The sequence below is a fragment of the Rhyacophila brunnea genome, unplaced genomic scaffold (genome assembly GCF_057557595.1).
Source record: "Rhyacophila brunnea isolate RB1 unplaced genomic scaffold, BYU_Rbru_1.0 scaffold_21, whole genome shotgun sequence".
Lineage (NCBI taxonomy): Eukaryota > Metazoa > Arthropoda > Insecta > Trichoptera > Rhyacophilidae > Rhyacophila > Rhyacophila brunnea.
This window is the reverse complement of record NW_028232871.1, coordinates 32642667-32663569: the sequence shown is the minus strand read 5'-3', so window position 1 is coordinate 32663569 and position 20903 is coordinate 32642667. Positions and strand designations below refer to the sequence as shown.

At 34.8% G+C, this 20903-nt stretch overlaps 1 protein-coding gene across 2 annotated transcripts in view; it reads right to left on the bottom strand.

The window, feature by feature from the left end:
• The window catches only part of slpr (mitogen-activated protein kinase kinase kinase slipper), a 174494-nt gene that overhangs the window by 17445 nt on the left and 136146 nt on the right, over positions 1–20903 (bottom strand). For both annotated transcript variants that reach the window (XM_085948921.1, XM_085948922.1), the window contains exons 2-4: positions 3263–3399; positions 2076–2268; positions 1002–1177 (exon numbers count right to left, since the gene is read on the bottom strand). In XM_085948921.1, coding sequence (XP_085805047.1) covers positions 1002–1177; positions 2076–2268; positions 3263–3399 — 506 coding nt within the window. The remainder of the gene's footprint in view (positions 1–1001; positions 1178–2075; positions 2269–3262; positions 3400–20903) is intronic.

Sequence of the window (20903 nt, the reverse complement as noted above, 5' to 3'; positions counted from 1 at the left end):
AATATCTATTAAAAGGAGTCGAGAGAAATCCATAAAATACAAATTCTTTGGTTACTTTTAACCAAAAGATCAAATTCGAGATGCATGGAATATCACAAATCGCTATATGCTATTAAACCGTTATCAGCCAATTAAGGCTAGTAAACAATATACATGTGCATAAGAATGTGCACACGGAAACCATTAAGACTAGTGACGGAAGGGTAACTAAAAAATCTGACATCTGTCATTTTTAGACAGAAATTAAATAAATAGTTTTATATGTCGTTTACTTGTTACCGACAAACAAGTATCGATTATATAAGCAAATACGAAAGACTAGGAGTATGAAATATGTCATAATATATTATCAACATTGTTGAAATCCACATCTGACGTGTAGATACTTTCGTAAACAGATGCCATCTTAGAATGATATAAAATTTTATTCTCATATCAAAAAAAAATATACATATTATGACACTGTAGGTATATTTTATCAACATGCTGCGCACATAGACAATAATTAAAACACTATGATGAAATAACCATTAAATTATTTTAAGCTTATATTAATAATTAATCATTTTATTCAATTTATATTGGGCTATTTGCATACTTTATCATTGTGACAATTGAAAAATATTTTAATACTAATTATTGTTGGGTAATTGGAATTAAAAAATGGCAATAATTCAAACAATACGAAGTTGCCTCAATATCTCCCTTCTTTTGCAGCTGTCGTTATATTTTAGTTTATTCATATTATTTTGACATTACAATGGAAACTCAATTATCTGGACAGTCCGAATAATTAAGGTTCTACTGTATTTAAATTTCAGATAATTCAATATTCTATGCTTCTCAGGGCCGAGAGAGTTACTTGATATTCAGTAAGGCTCACAGATCAACAAAGGAAATATAATATCATAAGCTGTCCTTGACGATTGTATCAAATAAAGATGAGTACACCTTACCTATATAGGTAATACACACTCGAGTTCAGTAAACTTTTTTCATACCTTTTCTTTTATTCTAAGGTCACGCAGGACTTCCTCGATCTCGAGTCTCCAGTCCTCCTGCATGGTGTGGAATGATTCGTGTGGTCCCATCGTGAACTCCGAGTTCCTGATGTCCTCCAAGGCATCCAGGATCTCGCCGAACAGAGGTCGGTCATGTGGATTCGAGTGCCAGCACGCTACGATAAAATGGGAATTAGTTTATCAAGACTTCATAGAATAACGTGATGCATAAATTTGTATAAAGGAATCGCAGTTAGACAGTGACATACATGCATTAATCTCCAATCCCGCCTATCCGCTGCTTCCTGGCAAACGCAGGGCTGACATGAAGTTATGGACATGCACTGTTTACAAATAGCTACTCTAGTAAAAGTAAGTGCCTGAAGCACCAAATACCTAATTCCAAATTCCTTCTTATCTTCACGGCATTCATTACCACAAGAATTTCGAATTACAAATCGAGCTTAAATATTGGGACCATACCTAAATAAGATTTCATATAAATAAAAAGGATTTCAAGTTATACACATTAGTATTTTTTATAAAAATCAGTTTTTTAAATAAATATAAAAATATTAAAACTATGAATTAGTCAAAAATCTGAACCGTAAAAAATTGAAAAATTAATAAAGTAAATTTTAATAATAAATATAACCATAAAAATAATGTAATAATAACCTAACCTATGCCACAAATACGTAACAAATTCACATTTTTTTTAACAATTGTAAGTTTATCTTTGACTTAAAAATAAATCTTTTTAATGTTTTCAGATACATATTTATTAATTAATACAGTTGAAATTGTAAATTATCAAAAAAAAATCTCAAATTGCAAGCTTCATATTTTTCCACTAGGTTCTCTGTTGGCATAAGGATCCCCCTTAAAACCATACACAACTGTAGATATTTTATACATGGAAGAATATTTTTTTTACTGTCTGGTCCCAATAACATATTATGAATTCCTAGAAATAGTGAACATTATTGATTTTTTGTTTGTGTGACAATTATTTTTAAACCAATAGTAGCCAATTGAAAACAATCCCCTGCAATATACATGCAGGATGCTTACCTTCCATAAGGTTCTTCCAGGGCTGGGGGCAGGTTTTAGGAATGGGCAGCGTCAACTTGTTGACAGCAACGCCATACGCAATTGCCAGTGAGTCGATTCCTCGATACGGAGTCTCCCCGGTGAGCAATTCCCACAGGAGCACTCCGTAAGACCACACGTCACTAGCCTTCGAGAACGTCGACTTCTTTATTACCTGGAAACATTCAACATTCAAATCACTACAAACACGTAATATGCGACGGAATGACTTTGGTCCCATCAAAATAGAATGCTGACTTTCATAAAATTTATCTACTAGTTGTCCGTGATTGTCGAATACTAATGTAGTCGTTTAAAAATTCACGAGTCTCATATTTGTATCCCCCGGATGTGAAAAATTCATATATTGCTTTTAATATGTTTGGACACAAAGTGTGGACCTAATTGGTTGAACAAGCCGTGGCTAACATCCATTTCTCGTAAAAATAAATCTTTTTAGAAACCTCTTTGCGAGGCTGTCGAGATCCACATCGAATTGAAGTACCAATGATTGTCTGCTGTATGAGGGCGCTACATGCTAACTTTACATTGACATAACATTCAAGACTAGTGATGCGATTATTTCCGAATTCGAACAGCGGACGATTTATGTTGGTATATTATGTACATTTACCACATTGTTGGCCTGGACCAATCCGCTGCTGGATGAAGACCTCTTTATTTCTCTCGATTCTGTACATTGTCATGTATTTCTGCAGAACTTTGTCAGTCCAGCGGCTTCCGGGTCTACCTTATATTATGACTATTCGATGACTAGATTTGTCCAGCGTTTGTCTATTCATCGAGCTATCTGCCATGCGCAAGTCCCTTCAAGGTTTTAGTAAACTTTATTACAACAAATAACTTTGTTTCCATATCCAATTAGATAGTCCGAATTTATCATTATGTATTAAGTACATGGAGTACACCATGTATAAAAAATATTTAATACGTATTTCGCTGACATGTGACATTGCCAAAATTTTACATTTGAGTTTTTATAACACAATTTATTATTATTGTCATTGCAATGAGGTGGGGTGTACAAAAAGAGTTCTATTATGTGAGAAAGAGACAGCTGATAAAATTTTCAAGTTACAATGTACTGTGTAGATGAGGTGGGAATTTTTAATGGGTAAACTTCTCAATAACATTGTGATGTAGCATACCTCTGGGGGCATCCAGGCGTAGGTCCCCGCAGCCGACATCCTCGTGGTCTTGTAAACCTCTCTCGCCAACCCAAAGTCTGTTATCTTCAAGGTCCTGTCCTCCAAGTCATCATTTTCTATCGCTTCACTCAAGAGAACTGAAAACAGAGAGACGGCCCAAATCAATAAACATAAACATGTATGTTTTATCCTACAGTTGCAAGATTGCATGCATGAATTAAAAATGTTCGGAAGCCTCTGAATTTTCATGCGACAGTTTTCGATCTGCGCTCGCGCAATAGAACGATAGTGGCGAACCTGCGCGCTAAAAAAAACGAACTACGAACGAAATTTGATGTTAACCGATTTTCACTACCTGTCAAATAGTATTTACTCTTTAAGAATGAGATTGGAGAGACAGTCAGGACTTTTACATGTAAACAGTTATTGTGACAATAGTTTAAAATACACACTATTGCTGCTAGTAAATCCATGCACGTGAACAGGCACTATTAACATTTATTAAGTTTTAGTGCAAAACAGGAAAACTTAACAATCATGAATATGACGGCATTGCATTGTGCTATTATATAATATGTTGTTAGATTAGTGACGCTTGGTTTATAATACATGTATGCAATACGGTTTTGCGATTGTTCATCTAAATATTTCACATAACACTGATTCATTGTATGAAAAACTTTGAAAGGTATTAAGTTAGTGCAGCCCTAACTCATAAATCTCAAAAGCACAATAGTGTTTATGTTTGCCACAAACTAATCTGCAATGTTAAATGACTTGCAGCAGATTTAATCATCATCCTTAGAAGCCATTTTTTCAACATCACTTTCATACCTCCGTTTTTATTGAACAAGGATTTCTTCAACGACTTTGGGTCATGGTGATAGTCAGTGCGACTTTTACATTCTCGCCGAAACTAAAATTTCTGTGGTGCACATATGGTGGTGAAATAAATAATCGTATGGCAAGTTCACTGCAACTAGATTAAAATTTTTGGTTCACGTCGGATTTCCGCAGTGGTTCAGTTTTTATACTATGTCAGTATTGTATTTTACTCTGTAAGGCCAAACAACAATAAAACGCCAATTAGCAAAATAGGTCTTTTATTTCTGAGAAATATTTTTTCTCGGTGTACATTTTGAGGCACACACAGAGAGTTCAATGACACCACTATTACAATAATCGTAGTTTTATTATGGTTTTGTTTTTTCCAAAATGGGCACGCGTTTCTTTTGATGGCCAAATTTCCGAGTTATTATTTTTATTATGCGATAATAATTAAAACACATTTATCTATTATGCATCACCTAAGGTTAATTAATCAGGTGATATATTCAATTCTTCTTCTTAATTGAGCGCTTAGAGACGGCGAATACGGATCGCAAACTCTGTCACGGGCAACCCCGATTTTTAGGTTGCTTGCGGCCTGTGTGCGCTTCCCTTGTTAATGTACGTACTCCGCACCAATTTACTTAATAATTATATCAGCATACAAATTATACAACTTTGGCCGCTATACAGATGTAAGTGCACAACAGTGGCGTGCGGTGACTGTTGAGATCGGGCATGCTCTTCATCACAGGTGATTTTATCTATCAAAACAGCTATTTACCAATTACCTATTAAAACATCTATACACATACTTGAGCTGGATAGGTATTTTGGAAAATAATGAAAGGTGGATTTTATTCATACATAGGTATTTCTTCTACACTGACAACGAAATAAGTAGTATAATATTTTCTTCTATAAATATGACGTACAATACTAGTATTATTCTGATATATTTTTAATTTCCAGGGTTTTGCTATATTAATACTTTTATATTAGATATGCATGTTTTATGTTAAGGATCTCAATCTAGGAATATTTTTGCATGCGCTGCATCTACACTATGTTTGAACCGCACGCCACTGATGCAAAATCACGTGTATGAAACTCAACACACGCTACAATTACTGCAGACATTGCTATCAAATTAAATATATTTTGGAGAGTCCACATCGTACAAATGTGTACTGTACAGAAACCGACATTCTACAAGACCACACGTCGCTACTTCCGACGAAACCGTAAAAAAAACTCTTCTAAATATGACCACACTTGCTTATTTCATTTGAAAGACCCGTTAGGACGTTAGGAGATCGATACTTCTTTAGGGACAACACAATGAAATGGACCTCCAAACAAACCCGCCCGCCACCACACTTGGTCTTAATCGAGCGTATCATTAGACCCTACGATTGGTGTGAAGCATTAGCAGTTTTTTATGCCTGGTAATGTCTCAGGAGCAGTCAACACATACCGAAACTGAGGTCGCCACACTCTCAAGTGAGCTTTGATTTATTTTACTGATTCACATAGTTTAATAAAAAGTGACATGATAGAGAAAAGTACCTACGGAGAACAAACATAAAAAATAAATGAATTTAATGATATATGTAAATATTACCAACTGGGCAGTGGAGGACCCAGTATAGATTTGGTGGCAAACTGTGGGCAGGTTGCTAGGTCAAAAAGGCGTGAGCCAAAGAAAGGATATTTTAACGAAAATCAGTTACGTCCTTATGGTGGAAATGTTTAGAGTTAAAATTTCAGCGGCTCAAAAGTCCCGCCAGCAAAAGGAATCCCTTGAGAAAGTTACATTTTATTGATACAATATTAATATGTGAGAAACTATAAAATGGATAGGTATGCCATTCTTGTAACGAAGCAAATTGTACCATACCCCCAAGAAATAATTACGTACCTATATGAATTAGTGCTAATTCAGATATTTCCGTATCCAAACAAAAAGTAATAAAAAATATGCATTAAAAGTGTCATTATCTTTTATTCAAATTATTATTTCATGTGAAGGTTGAGTACGCAGAACACGATAATAGGTTTTTTTTTATTTAGAGAAGCCAAAAAACCATTTAAAATTATTATTTATGATTTACTGGAATTGTTGTATAATAAAAATTATTACTTTAGTCGCTCGCATTTGCCAGAAAAAATACAGTTTTTTTATATAATGACATATGCAATGCAAATGACAAAGTGTAAAACATCAGATGGGTTCTACGTGATTACTTTTAATTAAAATGAAATTTACTTGTCTAAAGTGAATGTATCACGTAGTGAAACGGTGAAAGATACACTTTGTCTTGGTTCATGGAAAAATTGACCGCGCGGAGAATTGACCGCAGATTTTAATTCTCAGATTATTTATTTGTTTACTTTATTGACGCTTAATTATCCAAGAATAAAGGATAATGCACTGACGCAAATCACTCCATTGCACTATATCATAGACTTATAGAGGAAACGCGCACATCTGTATTAATAAACAGTATCTACCTATATAATATGTGGTTGAGCAAAGTGGTTAATACACTTTGATTGTTTTGAAATATTACGGTGAATGTTAATTAACTTCAATATGTATGTAAAAGTATTTGATTTAGATTGTGAATACATCATCGGCATGCACGCTATCCTCTTTTTGCACGGGGGATACGTTCCAAAAACTACCGTGTAAAACAAGGCGCCCATACATACTCGTACATAAATGGTAGATAGGTTCCAATACTTAATCAACTTAAAATACGAAATTCTTCAACTCAAAAATAAATCGAATTTATTTTTTATTTATTACATTAAAATACGCATACATGAAACATACATAGTTTTCGATTTAAATTAAATTTAGCATAGAGAAATATATTCATTCAGTCTCGTTACTTGACAATAAACGTGCCTGTTTACTACTTTTTTTTCTGGCGAAAAATTACTCATCGCTGGAAATATTTAATGACGCTGACGCCGAAGTACGCGACGCGTCTCTCGTATCGAACCCGAAGTGACTGACTAGTGGCGCCATGTATGTACGTATGTATGTCTGGGCGGCATCCGGTGACAACATATGTATGCACCAGTGGCGTCCGGTCCTTTGCAAAGCAATTTTTTAATAAATATGTACATACATACGTATTTTTATTCTTTTTAGTTTTTTTTAAACCGTGTTAAAGCAAAAAAAAACAGTTTAAATAAAAGATAATAACAAATAATCGGTACTTTTTTTAAATCGTGTTATTTCGAAACCGTGCAAAAAGAGGATCGGGTGTATATAACAGTTTTAATTTATTTAAATCATACGTCATAATATATCTCTTTATTAAATTATTCAACAATAATTGACCGAAGACTTCGTTCTTCTTATTATTTTTAAACGCAGCGCTCGGAATGGAAAATTTAACGAACCGGAGCGCTAAGTAATTTTCCGAAGTATTCACATAGTTATCTAATTTTATGTATATTTTATAAAAATAGGTGTTACATTTTTGTTATATGACCTATCTCGCTCAGATGGCAAAAGTAATATTTCCACAAGACGGAGCTATAATTTTGGGGATTTCATGAAACGGAACGGCGCTCCGGTCCATTTCGAGCCCTGTTCAAACGGTTTAAGAGACAATAATGAGTCTTAATGAATTATTTATTTAGCTACGATTCTCATCCATGACAGTTCGGCGATTTGCCGATCGATGTTTTAATAATACTATTTCATTAATAAAAACATCTAAAACAAACAGTACTTTTCGCGTAGATCAAAAATAATAATAAATCGCTAAGCCGCTTAGGTATATTACGAGAAGATACCGGTCATTAGAGTTGATGCCAGACCGCACACTTAGTCCAGCGCGCAGAGAGAGGTCCGTTTGATTGACGGGTCGCACGGGTTAGCATCCCACATGGCGCACAGGGGGTGGGCACCTTGCAGTGAGTGGGCAGTATAAAATAATTATGAATTATCGACATCTACGTACATACTACGTATGAACAAGTTCATGGGTGGTGTTGATCTGTTACCGGCGGTAACTGCATGAGAAATCTTTCTTTCCTCAGAATGTCAAGCTATCTGACATCTGTAACAAAGTCCAACTAATTAGGAAAACAATATCAATGTTTAACCAAAACTATTTCGGGTATTTATACATCCGTCGGTGAGTTTATATTTAGACGGAGGATGTTTTATATTTATTTATTATTTGCGTGTTGCCTTTTCATATTAGATACTCTATTCTCTGCCACTATTGAGAGCATAGAGGTATTAAATTAAAAGAGGGGCAACGAATCGGCTTTCTCATACAGCTGAATGAAGCATGCCAACAATAGCCGATAACTTACGAAAAATAGCGACGCGATAAAAAAAAATCAGGGCATCACAGAGGATTTACTTTGGTCATTATAACGTACCCATATAATATAATGTTAACGCTTTCGCTGCTGAATAGATAATGAGATTTTAATTGCCCCCTTTAAAATGCACGTTAATTACATCGATCGGCCGCCTGGTCATTACGCACCGTGTGCGTCTTCCGCGTCCAAAGTATTAACGTTCAAATTTTGCCACAAATTGATTACCAGCCCGCCCCACCATACTGTTTCGCCATACTATTCGGCTTCACCATACTTTCATATAACCTGCCGCCCCTAGATTGAGAGGAATTAAAAGCTTTCTTTTCTCCCCCATGCTTGCGCAAAGGTTTAGGCATTTTACTGTAAATAACCGTGTCCGGAAACTTGTATGTCTGCAGTTCGCCGTATCACACTTCACCGTGAAATGTTGTATCGGAAATATATGGCCGTATATTAAAGACCGTCCAACATCTTTGGGTCGTAGGTATAGTACTGACACAAAATTCATGTCTAAATAAAACACGGTTCTTGTCGTTTTACACTTTACAGGAAGCCAGCAGCAAACACATTTTGGAAATAGCCGATATATGTACTGAATTATTTGTTAGGTTAGGTTTATTCTTGATTTCATGAATTTTGCCAAAATCAGCTATGAAAATTGAATTAATGTTCATATTGAAACTAATAAAAATGGAGACCGTATAGTATGCGGTCATCTCTTTTCGATAAGAAAGCTCAAGGCGAAGGGGGGAGGGTTTTGGTTCCAGAAACGACCATGCCCCGTGGTGACGTAGAAGACTTGATATAGAAGTCGCACTGTATAAGATGACGTTAAAATGTGTGAAGGATAAACCTACCGTATGTACGGCATCACGAAACGAGTAAAGTCCATTAGTAGGTGTAAGTTGTTGCCCCTTTTAACGGAACGTATTATTAAAAATCATTTTTCGTGTGAAAAATGTTGAACGCGGCAATGCAATTATGTATGCAAATAGTAATTGAGTGTGTAATTTTGAGAATGTGGGAGGATTTTTAAGTGGCTAAAAAGCAACTAGCCACAAAATATGAAACGTAACAATATTAATATTGTTATAATGTAGGCAAAATGTGAATAATGTAATTATTATCAGTGGGCTACAGAGCAAAACACAACCTTCCATTTCGTTATAATAAACCAAAACATGATGCTAAGTGGTCTCGCACATACAAACTGAAGGCAACAACGACTCGACAATTTAGTTGACATCCAAAACACAATACGCTAAGAGTGGAGGTAGGCTGTTGAGACCCGTCATAAACAGTCCACAATAAAAGTCAGTCATACATATTTGTTTTCATTGAACAATACAAATAGCTGATGACATTGGTTGGTTTTTAAAATGCAATTAAACCCTGCCTAAAGCAATTACAAAACTGATCGGACATGGTAGGAGAAAAAAACATTATGCTGGAATATATCAGCGCTTGAAATGGAATATTTTATGAACCGGATCACTCAATAATTTTTCGAAAATATTAACACTTTTTTTCTAATTTTATGTATATTTTATAAAAATATGTGTGTTAATTTTTTTGTTAAATGGCCTACCTAGCTCAGATTGTCGACTTAATTTATACACGAGACAGCGATAACTTCGGGGATTTCATAAACCGGAACTGCGCTCCGGTCATTTCGAGGCCTGGTATAATATATAAATGACTATATTTTTGAATAACTGGCTCCTGAGTAAGTAAACGATGATTGAACATTAAGAAACAACGGAACCTTTTATAGTTGCGATGTTTTGAATTCCGAGAGTTCCGGTCCTGGTTAATTTTGCAGCTCTGACTGAATCTAGATGAGCTGACACGTCTCGGGTATAGGTACTTTGTAGAGAATGGCGAAAGGTTCAGTGGAATTACGTAAATGTGGGTAATTTTATTCAGGAGTAGGTGGACGACGCCTTCCAAACGGAGTTTACACAATGGTATATGATACCTCTATTTCTATCTATTAATCAGAACTGATTAATAAATAGAATTCCGTAGGCAATACCCCAAATACACTACATTTTGACACAGGCTTTTGAATGTGAGTGTCCTACGAAAATGAACCACACATTATAGACGTGGAATAGTGTGTGTTGCAACGCAACCTTCAAATACACCAATATTGAATGAGCGTCAGTGCGTAAGCCGAGAGCAGTTGTCAGAACGAAGGACAAGGGTATTCTTGACAAGTGTTTATGTTTATCCCATATTCTTCCACACTCGAGATCGGTTGCCAGTTACTCCATACCAGTTAGGTATTTCAGTTCCCATTAATTCTGTGTTCCCTAGTATCAGATTACTACTCGAAAGAAGTAGGTACATAATACTAGTATAACATCCATAAATATTGGTATGAAAATGAAACTTCAAAATAAATAAAACCTTATCCGAACAACATTAAGTGAAATCTATCGCATGTGAGCCCATACGTTACACGGCAAAATGGCATTTCTCTCCAGTGTTGTAAATTCATTAAACGCTAATGGAGTGTTATTTCCATAAGCGGCAAATCTGCGCGCATATTAATCGAGCGACTTCCTCTTTAAAGTGCATTCGCGAAGCTGCACTTGGAAGAAGCGAAATACGTAGTTGGTCAGCGGGCAACTTGCGTGTTGCCAGTATCGCGGATGTTTATTGTCACCTTGTATGGGAGAGGCGCGCGTTTCTCGATCGATATGGCAGAAACATTCGCAAATATTACTTACTGACAGCGATTGACTTACTGTCAGCAACTGTGATGTAAATGCATTCTCAACGTGTCAAATTAAAAAAAGTAAGATTGTTTATAATAGTTTTAATCGTCTTCTTCCCATGACTAAAGATCGATTTGACAATGAGCAAATTATACAGCAAATAAGAATCCTTTGCAGGCCAGACAAAAAAGTGCGCACGACAATTTACACAGCTTCCGTTGAATGATAAAAGGTGATAAGATAATTAGGTACCTACAACCGATAAAGAACATCCTGTGTGGACGAGGAAACGTCCCGTGTTTATTAATTATAATACAGTTCCCTAAAAAGAATTTAAAAAAATGTTAAAAAGGACATCACCGGCATGGCATCCTGCCGGGAAAATCCACGGCATGTACAATCTGGTATTGATTAGCATATTAGGATTAGATCAACACAGTACACTAAAATGTTTTAATTTCTAAAGCAGAGTTACCCAAACAGGGCCGCGAGGGCCTAGAAAGTGTGCCACAATATAATTATTATTAGGCGGCTCTCGTGGTGCAGTGGGTAAAGCGCTGGCCTTCCGCCCGAGAGTTCTGGGTTCGATTCCCAGTGAGGACACAATATTTATGTGTTTTTCTCAAAGCCTGGGTGTTTGTGATTGTTCAAAATTACTAACAATCACCTTGTACGAAAAAAAAGCAAGGACATGGTTATTAATAATTCAAAAAAAAAAAATATATATATATATAATTATTATGTTGCGAACAGTGAGCACCAAACGAAGTCAATGAAACTCTTCTTTCAATGTTTAGTTGCTGTTTTAATTTTAAAATAATTATTAACACTAACATTTGAATATACAAACATACTTAAAAAGCTCCATTATTATTCTAGAAAACCCGACACTCGAACGTTCCATTGGATTCGAAACTATTTTGCTTGCATCAATATCTAATAATTACAAGATAAAAATAACTTTTTATATACAACGTTTTTAAATTTTCTGTTGAATTATTGTGCTCAATATGTTCAAACTTGTACTTGATATGAAGTAAATAAAAAAAACAACCAAACAAATATAGAATACTGAAATGTCATTTTGATTTCCATAGAAACGCACGTATATATTAATAATTTAGTTGCTAGAACCACCCACTTAGCAACCAATAATAGTGGATTGGATTACGGATTTCTTCCGAAATAACTTTTCATACAAAACAGAATTAACTGAAAATGAATTCAATTCTACTTAAAGATGGCTAAAAGTATTAAAATAATGCATTGGCATCGTGTTCTGATATATTCTAAAAGTTTCAAATGTCTAGCTAGTCGGGAAGTTAGTTGAAAATCGATTGCAAGATTTGTACTGGATAAACAACCACCGGACAAATAAGAATACGAGCTAATAAAAACGTTGTAAAAATACTCTCTCAATTTACATGTTTTTATTTCTTCATCTTATTATGGCATCTTTTATTGCAGGTCGGCCACCATCAGGGTCGTCTGCTACTCGGAAAAGTTCGATGGAGCTGAACTCGAACCGATCACGGATGTTCTTAAGTCACGGAACGGGACGTATTCTTTTGCTACGTTGACCGTTAATATTGTCTTGGATTTTGAGTTGAGGAATGCTGCATAGTTTGAAGACGAAAAGAACATTAATTGTCACATTTTCCAAAAAATGAAGACCAAAATGCGAATTTCAATTTTTAACGAAAATTAACAGTTGAACAAAATAAATGAAAATAACTTCGCCGTTATTCGCGTTATACACTGAAAAAAAACGTTAATAATTAAACTATGTGCATATACCTATTTATTATAATATATTGTGGTGGTTCATTTAAATAATGGGGAATTGTATTGGAAAGTTTTCAACGGCGCTCTGTCCATTTGGTGACATAAATTAATATCAAATATAAATTTTCGTCGGTAGTGGTAAAAATGAAGATGGGATGAAATACCGGCTTGATAGGTAAATAATTATAATAAAGTTAATAATAATTAACAATAATGTAGATATTTTTTCGTACATCCTTGGATGGACTTTCCACGCATACGCAGTTGAATTATATTATTCCATCCCGAAAAACTATTAAGTAGATATTACAAATACTTGACAACTGGTATTTTCTTAAAATTAACAATGTGGAAAATAATATGTTGATTTAGTAAGTGTTTGAAACAACTGGTGAGTGTTTTTCAGTGTGATTTTATAATTTTATAGGTAATTTGAATTGTTGGGCAGCACTGCTCAAAAGTACTCCAACCGAGGCTAATGTAGGTATAACTAAACCCGATAAAGTTAGATACGGGATAGGTATACAAAAAAAAACATTTCAAAACGGGAAAAATACTCTTGGGTTTACGATAGAATGATAGATGGATGCGCAGAAACATCATAATATTGGATGAAACCCGCATCGAGGGACACGTATACTTCAGTATGGCAAGTGAACATTTGAAGAGAAGGATATTGCTCTTCGGAACCATAACACTGAACCATTCTACGATGACTTTCGGCTACAGAAAAATAAATAATAACACGTTTATGTTTGCTTACAAAATATGATGGTTTCATTTCATTGGGTGGGTTTACTATACACTATAGCAGCGATGGAAAATACGTGGCCGCGTGCTCAACTTGGCAAGCTAAAAGTTTTCGACGCACGCCATAAAAAATAATTTCTTTTATTGTTTAATAAAAAAACAAAATGTTTATAGCGAAAAAATATAAAATCAAAACGAAATTATGTTGATGTATATTGTGGCAAAACTGGACAGTTGATGTTCTATATTGAATCGTGTACATTCAAAGATTAGAAATAGGTTGACAGAGGAAGATTCATTAATTTTGCAATAAACTCTGTATATAAACTCTGTATATAAACTCTGTAATAGTCTGATATAAAAAGTCTTGCAAATAACATGAAACAAAAAACCTCAAACAAAAATTAGTGTAGTTATTAAACGTTTTTATATTTTCTTTCATTTTATGTGTAATGGAAATGGAAATGGGCTAGACATAGCTCGATGAAGGGACAATCGTTGGACAAATTTAGACCTAGTGGTATCCAAGAGTCCGCAAGGTAGACCTAGAGGCCGCTGGATCGATGAAAGTACGGAAGTACGTGGCAAAGCAACGCATAGGACCGGGAGAAGTGGAATCAGCTCGGAGAGGCCTTCATCCAGCAGTGGATAGATTTAGGCTGATGAAGATAATTTTTTTATATATTCAATAAACAATATATATAGTTACCACTGTACCCAATTGTTTTTTTTATATTCAATAAATATAATTTAGATTATATCATATGTATACTTACTTAAAAAGGAATGACATGCGCCACGAATTAAAAAACATCGGCTTATTTTGGCACGCCGATCAAATCCTATTTGCCATCCCTGCAAAGAGTACATGATGGAATACGGAATACGTTTCTTACGCTTTTCTCATTTTTAGTATAGCGTAATTTTTTCGTTAGTATTTTTGACGTCAGTACTAAAACGAGAAGAATTTTATTATTAGAGAATAAAAGTAGTACGGTTGGCAACACTGTCATGACGCCACAACTAGCTTCAATCAAGTTGATTGATATATTGACAGTATAGAAAATAAATATTAATGTAAACTCAATATACCTATTATTTAGAATATTTCATATCTATAAATGATCACCGTCGATTGAAGAAAATACAAGTCACGATTAGAAAATAAGAAAATCTTCGACGTATTATGGAAACGTACGGTACAAACACCCAACATCCGGACGGGTGACATTGTACCAAATACCCAGATATACTAGTTATTGTCGTGAATTCCGCAGCGTTGAACAACAAAACCAATAATAGTATAATAATAATATAAAGTTCGTATTACATTGGTCGATGATGCGAATTCACATCATTCGCATAAGGATGAAAATTCTACACATAACTAGTAAAGATCTCCTGGGTGTCAAAACAATTATTAAATGTCATAAGGCGTTCATTAACGAAACCTCGCATATTTAAGGAATGTGATGAAAAATAAGAAGTATAAAATCGTACAGGCCTAAAGGGGTTATGTTTGAGGAAAGAGGGTGGAAAAAAATGTAGATGGCACAAGTGACACAGGAATTTTTGTTTAGGATAGCTGTAAATAGACAGGAATAAATAAAATATAAAGTTAACAATCAATAGTTAACCGTTATCGGGAATGTTTAAAATCAAATTCAGATTTTCCATTTTTATGATAACGGAGAAAAATGCGAACAACTTGCTTATTTGAGTATGATATGGATTTGACCATATTATATAACACAAAATATAGTTATGTGCATTTGGCTTTTTATAAGTTTACGTCATCTACATTTTTGATAATAATGAATTTAAAAAAATTACATTGGACAAAAAAGACAGAAACATAATATGTGTGTACAATTGGTGTGAAAACAATTGTTTGAATCAAATTAGTACGACAAATCGTCTGGTTTTGACAAACTAGTTATTTTTACAGTTTACTTGCTTTATATATTTGGGTATGACACGTATAAAAAATGGATATGTCTGGTTTTGATTCTATACGTCACATTTATAGATCTCAATTCCCACATTTTTTATTTCCATGCCCTAACACCGGGGCGTGACAGGGTAAGACTGTAAAAATATAGAAAAAATACTTAGTAGGTATATGGGTATCTTATGCGCCTTAACAATTAGTAGCAGACACTACAGTAACGTATGACTTAATATTATATAGAATGGAGATGCTACCACACCGTTTACCAAGTTTATGGAATATTGAAAAATTGGAAGGTGATAACCACAAACCTTATTCAAACCGGGACAAGGAACCAGAAACCATTGTATTGGTAAGCGCATGAACATTGCATTACCTACTAATCGGTTCGCAAACATGTTAAGTGAATACGCCATTTTATTTTAAGGCCTAGTCCGTATAATATTACGTCTATTCTATGTTTAAATACACCGCGGTTATGCGTACGGCAGTTATATCGAAAGCAAAAGTGTCAAAACTGTTTAATATTATAAAGAATACATATTTTCTTGAAAGACAACTGTCATCATGATATTATAATACCAATTTTTTATATTGGACTATCTAAAAAATTTGAGGTAAAAAAATCATAATTAAGTGCAAAAAGTTTTGAAAATAGCATTGGTCTAATCTCACCCCTTTTTACGATACATATTTACTTTATTATGCACTTAAAAAATAGTTCGTGTTACAGATCACACTGCGGGGGTTGGATGTTTTTAGCACATAGACTCAGTCAAATTATTAGCTTCAAAACAGTGAAAGTATTTGTTTATTATTGTTATTAATACATTGATTGACTTTATTACTTTCAATATTACTGAAAATAATGACTAAAATATTTCAAACATTTTTAGTCACCGTCAATCAGCATTTAAATATTCAAAACACGGAGAAAAGTATCGAACGATTCGATATTGACAACAACTTGTCGGTACCAGTGTCGTATTGGAAGTAAGAAGGTATAGATACTTTATTGACGACCTTCGTGATGCGTGACCGGTGAATCTATGTGCGCGACGATCAAGCTGAAGTCAGTCGCAAATAGATCGTGCATTTAAAAACCAAATTGCTATACTCCTCGCGTCTGAAACCACAATCGCTGTAATGCGAACTGACGTCTTCGGGTTGGGTTCAATCGCGTTAGATACTCTCGCGCAACGTGCTGCAAATAGCTGCACATATAAGGGGAAACAGACTTGCCGCAGCGAAAGATCAAGTACCTACATATTGTTTAGTTTCATATTGACCAAGAAGGCGTTGACTGTCATGTAGTATCTCGTGATAATGTTCGCAACATTACAAGCAACTGTAGTTAGTATCAATACATGATACCCGTATAAACAATTTTGGTTTAACACGCTTAACGTAGGTGGTAACAAATTAATACTGCGTAATATTTACACACTACTTCGTATTGCTTCGCCGGTAATGATTTATCCTTCGATTGGGTAATGAAAGGTTTTTAATAGGCCTGGAAAATCGATCTAAGAATTACTTATTTGCGTACCATATATCCATCCATTTGGCCATCTTTTTCCTGTCTCACAGAGTACTGAGCTCAGTTTCTAATATGCCAGAGCCAGGACGTCCTTCTTCTGCCAGGGCTTCGCTTACCAGATATATTCCCTTGAATGATAGTATGCAGAAGTTATCATTTTTCAGGATTCTGCATAAAAGTGACAAAGGGTGCCATTACAAGGAAGATAGGCTGTGGTGGATAACTGAAAAACTCCTAGGGCTATGTATGGGATATAATTTTTGTTTCATCTTCAGTATTTTACAATATACACAGAAACAGTTTAATAAAAAAGTAATGCCCGACCAGAAATAAAACCTGGATTAAAAAAATCGACGACCTCATTAGTAGAGCTTCTTATCCGATAGACCGCTATGACAGACCGCGTAAAATAAACATAGTCATATGTAATATACGCAAAGGCGTAGTCGTTAGAAGCATACGTCGCTTCATATAGTGAACCAGAGAAAACAAAAATCTAAAAGACGAATCGTGGCAAATTACATACAAAAAGCTCTGGACTATCGCAAGCGTTTGTTTGCGTATATTAGTAGAAGATTCTATAGACTCGGATACAGTCTATCTATGTACGCGTAGGCGAATCCTAAATTGCATTAAGTTATAGGTACTAATACTTAGAGACAGATGGCTCTGTCGTCATATTTTTAACTTTTAAAATGTTTTAAGACGATTAAAATCTTTTCCCCCCCTTAATGTAAGCTTTAAATAATCGCCTAGTATGGAGTCTTGCTGTTTCTGTGCGCGTCCACGCCTCGACTCCATATATCAGGACTGAACAAAAACATAACATTTTATTTAGGTTCCGATTACCAGACATAGGTCGTGGCTAAGAATTACCAAGTGGACAATTCAAGCTATCACGTGCTTGTGGGTAATATAAGAAAATCACAGTGTCAATAGGTGGTAAGGTATTAATCGATGTGGACTTAAAAAGTACTAGTCGAAATGGAAAAAAAAACTGTAAAACATCAAACGCACTATGCACTATTAGCTGTATGTATAAATATATAATAGTTTTGGGATTTCCCGGTTGGGTAAGCGATATTATTATGTATTATTATTGTGAACTATGGACCTATAATCAGCATGTCATTTATTTACACGTATGTATAAAGCAAAAAAGTAATTAATATATTTAGTTGTGTAAGTGGGTACATAGTAGTATAATCAAAAAAACTAAGGTATCTATAACTACACTACTACTACAGTATCTATTTTTAGTAACTATTCTATAATTGCGGGTCGATTCTATCCTTACTGTTAAATTGTAACTTACCAACTGCCCCCTTGCATAATATTGCAATACGTATAGTAAGCAATAAAGAAGGTTTCAATGAATTACGATCGTATTGTCGAGGAAAATAATTTCAAACAAAGCCGGATCAATCTTTAGTACCAATTACACATTTTAATATTATTCTAGACCGGTCTCGTCCACTTCAGAGGGACATTGTCGACTAGTTTCTGAAGCTGACGAAACCGACCCAGAATAATATTAAAAAAGTTAGTAAGTACTAAATATTGTGTTTTTATTTATTAATTATTAAACTAATATGTAATTAATCAGTGAAAATCGTTTACATAGCTTTTTGACACATGGATTTTTGATTGAACTCACAGTATAATGACAAAAAGCTGACAGCATTCCGAAAAGCATTAATATGATAATATAGTATTTTCCCATCTAGATGACGGATAGTTTTTCGAGTTGTAAACCGTTTCTCATGATTTTAATAGGTACAAACCTAATGTATTATTTTATCACAGAAGATAAAGTAATTTCAAGTGAAAAAAACGTTAATGCGAATCAATTAATCGTTTGTTCACATTGTGTATATGCATTATGACTCCTTATTTAATTCGATAGATGTGTTAAACATTTTTAAACGAAATTTCGTTAACATTGATAAAAAAAGAACTGGCCCGCCCCATCAAAAGCCACTCAGATCGATGAGGATTTTCTTTTAAACAATAAGATATTGGGCGGCTACACCTCTACCAAATTTCAAGTCACTATCTCGGACGACAAACGCGTGAAAATATTGACAAGTAACAAGTGTTTATTTTATTACCAGTCGAGAATCAACGGGAGATATTATTAGGCGTCCATTTACACAAACCGATATGTCCACAAATGGTCAAAATTTAAAAAAATATACGTAGGTACCTACATATTAAAAAGGCACATGAGCTAATGTTTAAAAACTTAATGTCTTACTGACATAGATCAATTCAAATTATACAAATAAACACCAAATTATACCAAAAAATGTTTCAAGGGTTGAAACCAACCATTTACGTTTGATACAGAAAAAAACAACGTTTACCACATATTATAATATAATGACGTGTGTAAGTCTTTTGTAATTTCTAAATAGTTTTACAAGTTAAGATAACCGGTAAAAATCGTTAATATTGGGTGTTTTTTTATCATCCTTGGTTTCAAATCCTCTAATACAAGATTAATAAATTACAAAATCCCTCAGTTAGACGTGTAACACATCGTTTTTAATATTATATTTTATGTTATTAATTGTCAAATCTTTCGTTTCGTAATAATATGCAATTTTTAATTACGAGCGATAGCATTACCATTTATCGCGAGTAAATGACAGCTAATATTTATTATTCGCGCGAAATATTATCTCGAAATGAGAACACAGCTGACTCCGAATGACGTCGGAATCAAAGTCCCCACATTGTGACTTAAAAAAGCAATATGTTAAATGGCAATAATACATACATTGACTTACTAAATAAAGGAAGAAGCATCTGAAAAATAAAAGGGCTCTAGCTAGTAAATGACTATATCCATACAAATGTCAGATAAATATCGTTAAAAATAAACGCTATCAATACATATTGCAAATGCGAGGGTGACCATAGCTGTAGATATTTCATCAAATTATTGAGGATATCGATATATTCCACTTACGTGAAAGTGAATTTAGGTGGACGTTATTTTATAATTAGTTTACTCACTGATTTTGATGTCAACGATGATCGAGCGGTAACGTATCGGACAATAATGTTGTAATATGTCTGACAAAAAATCACGTGTTGTTTTTCAATGTGTTTAGACCCAGAGGTTGGACCTGATAGGTTGAGCAAGTGGCTAACATCCATTTCATCTTGTAAAAAACAAAAATCTGTGAATATAAATTCCACTCTGTGGAGGCCCATATGATCTTAGGATCGGGCATGATAAAAAACGTTTGTATAAACTATAAAGTACCAAAGGGATACACCTCCTCCACCCGCCCTTATGCACGGCCGCCTTCCACAGCGCTGTATTGCGACATAATGAATATTTAATTGCTCACATTTCGTCTCGAACGGAGCCGCACGGGACCGATTATTTGCAACCATGCACCTCGGTGCTCAAGACGGACTCTAGAAAGAAAGAGAGAAAGTGAGGTCCAGCTCTGCTGGCCGCCGGCGTGATGCGCCCTGTGTACCCGCGTACTGATGCTCAAGATTTTAGTCTCATTCCACGGAGGAGTCGGGATTATCCCGCTACAACGCTGCAAATTTTTCAAATGCCGAAAAATTGGCCTCTATTGCAATCAGGTCCGCGTGGCCAATTGGGCCCGTGTGAGGACGGACCCTGGCAAACAGCTCCGCTCGTTCGGATTCCATAAACGGGAAATCCCAGAGGACGTGTTTAGC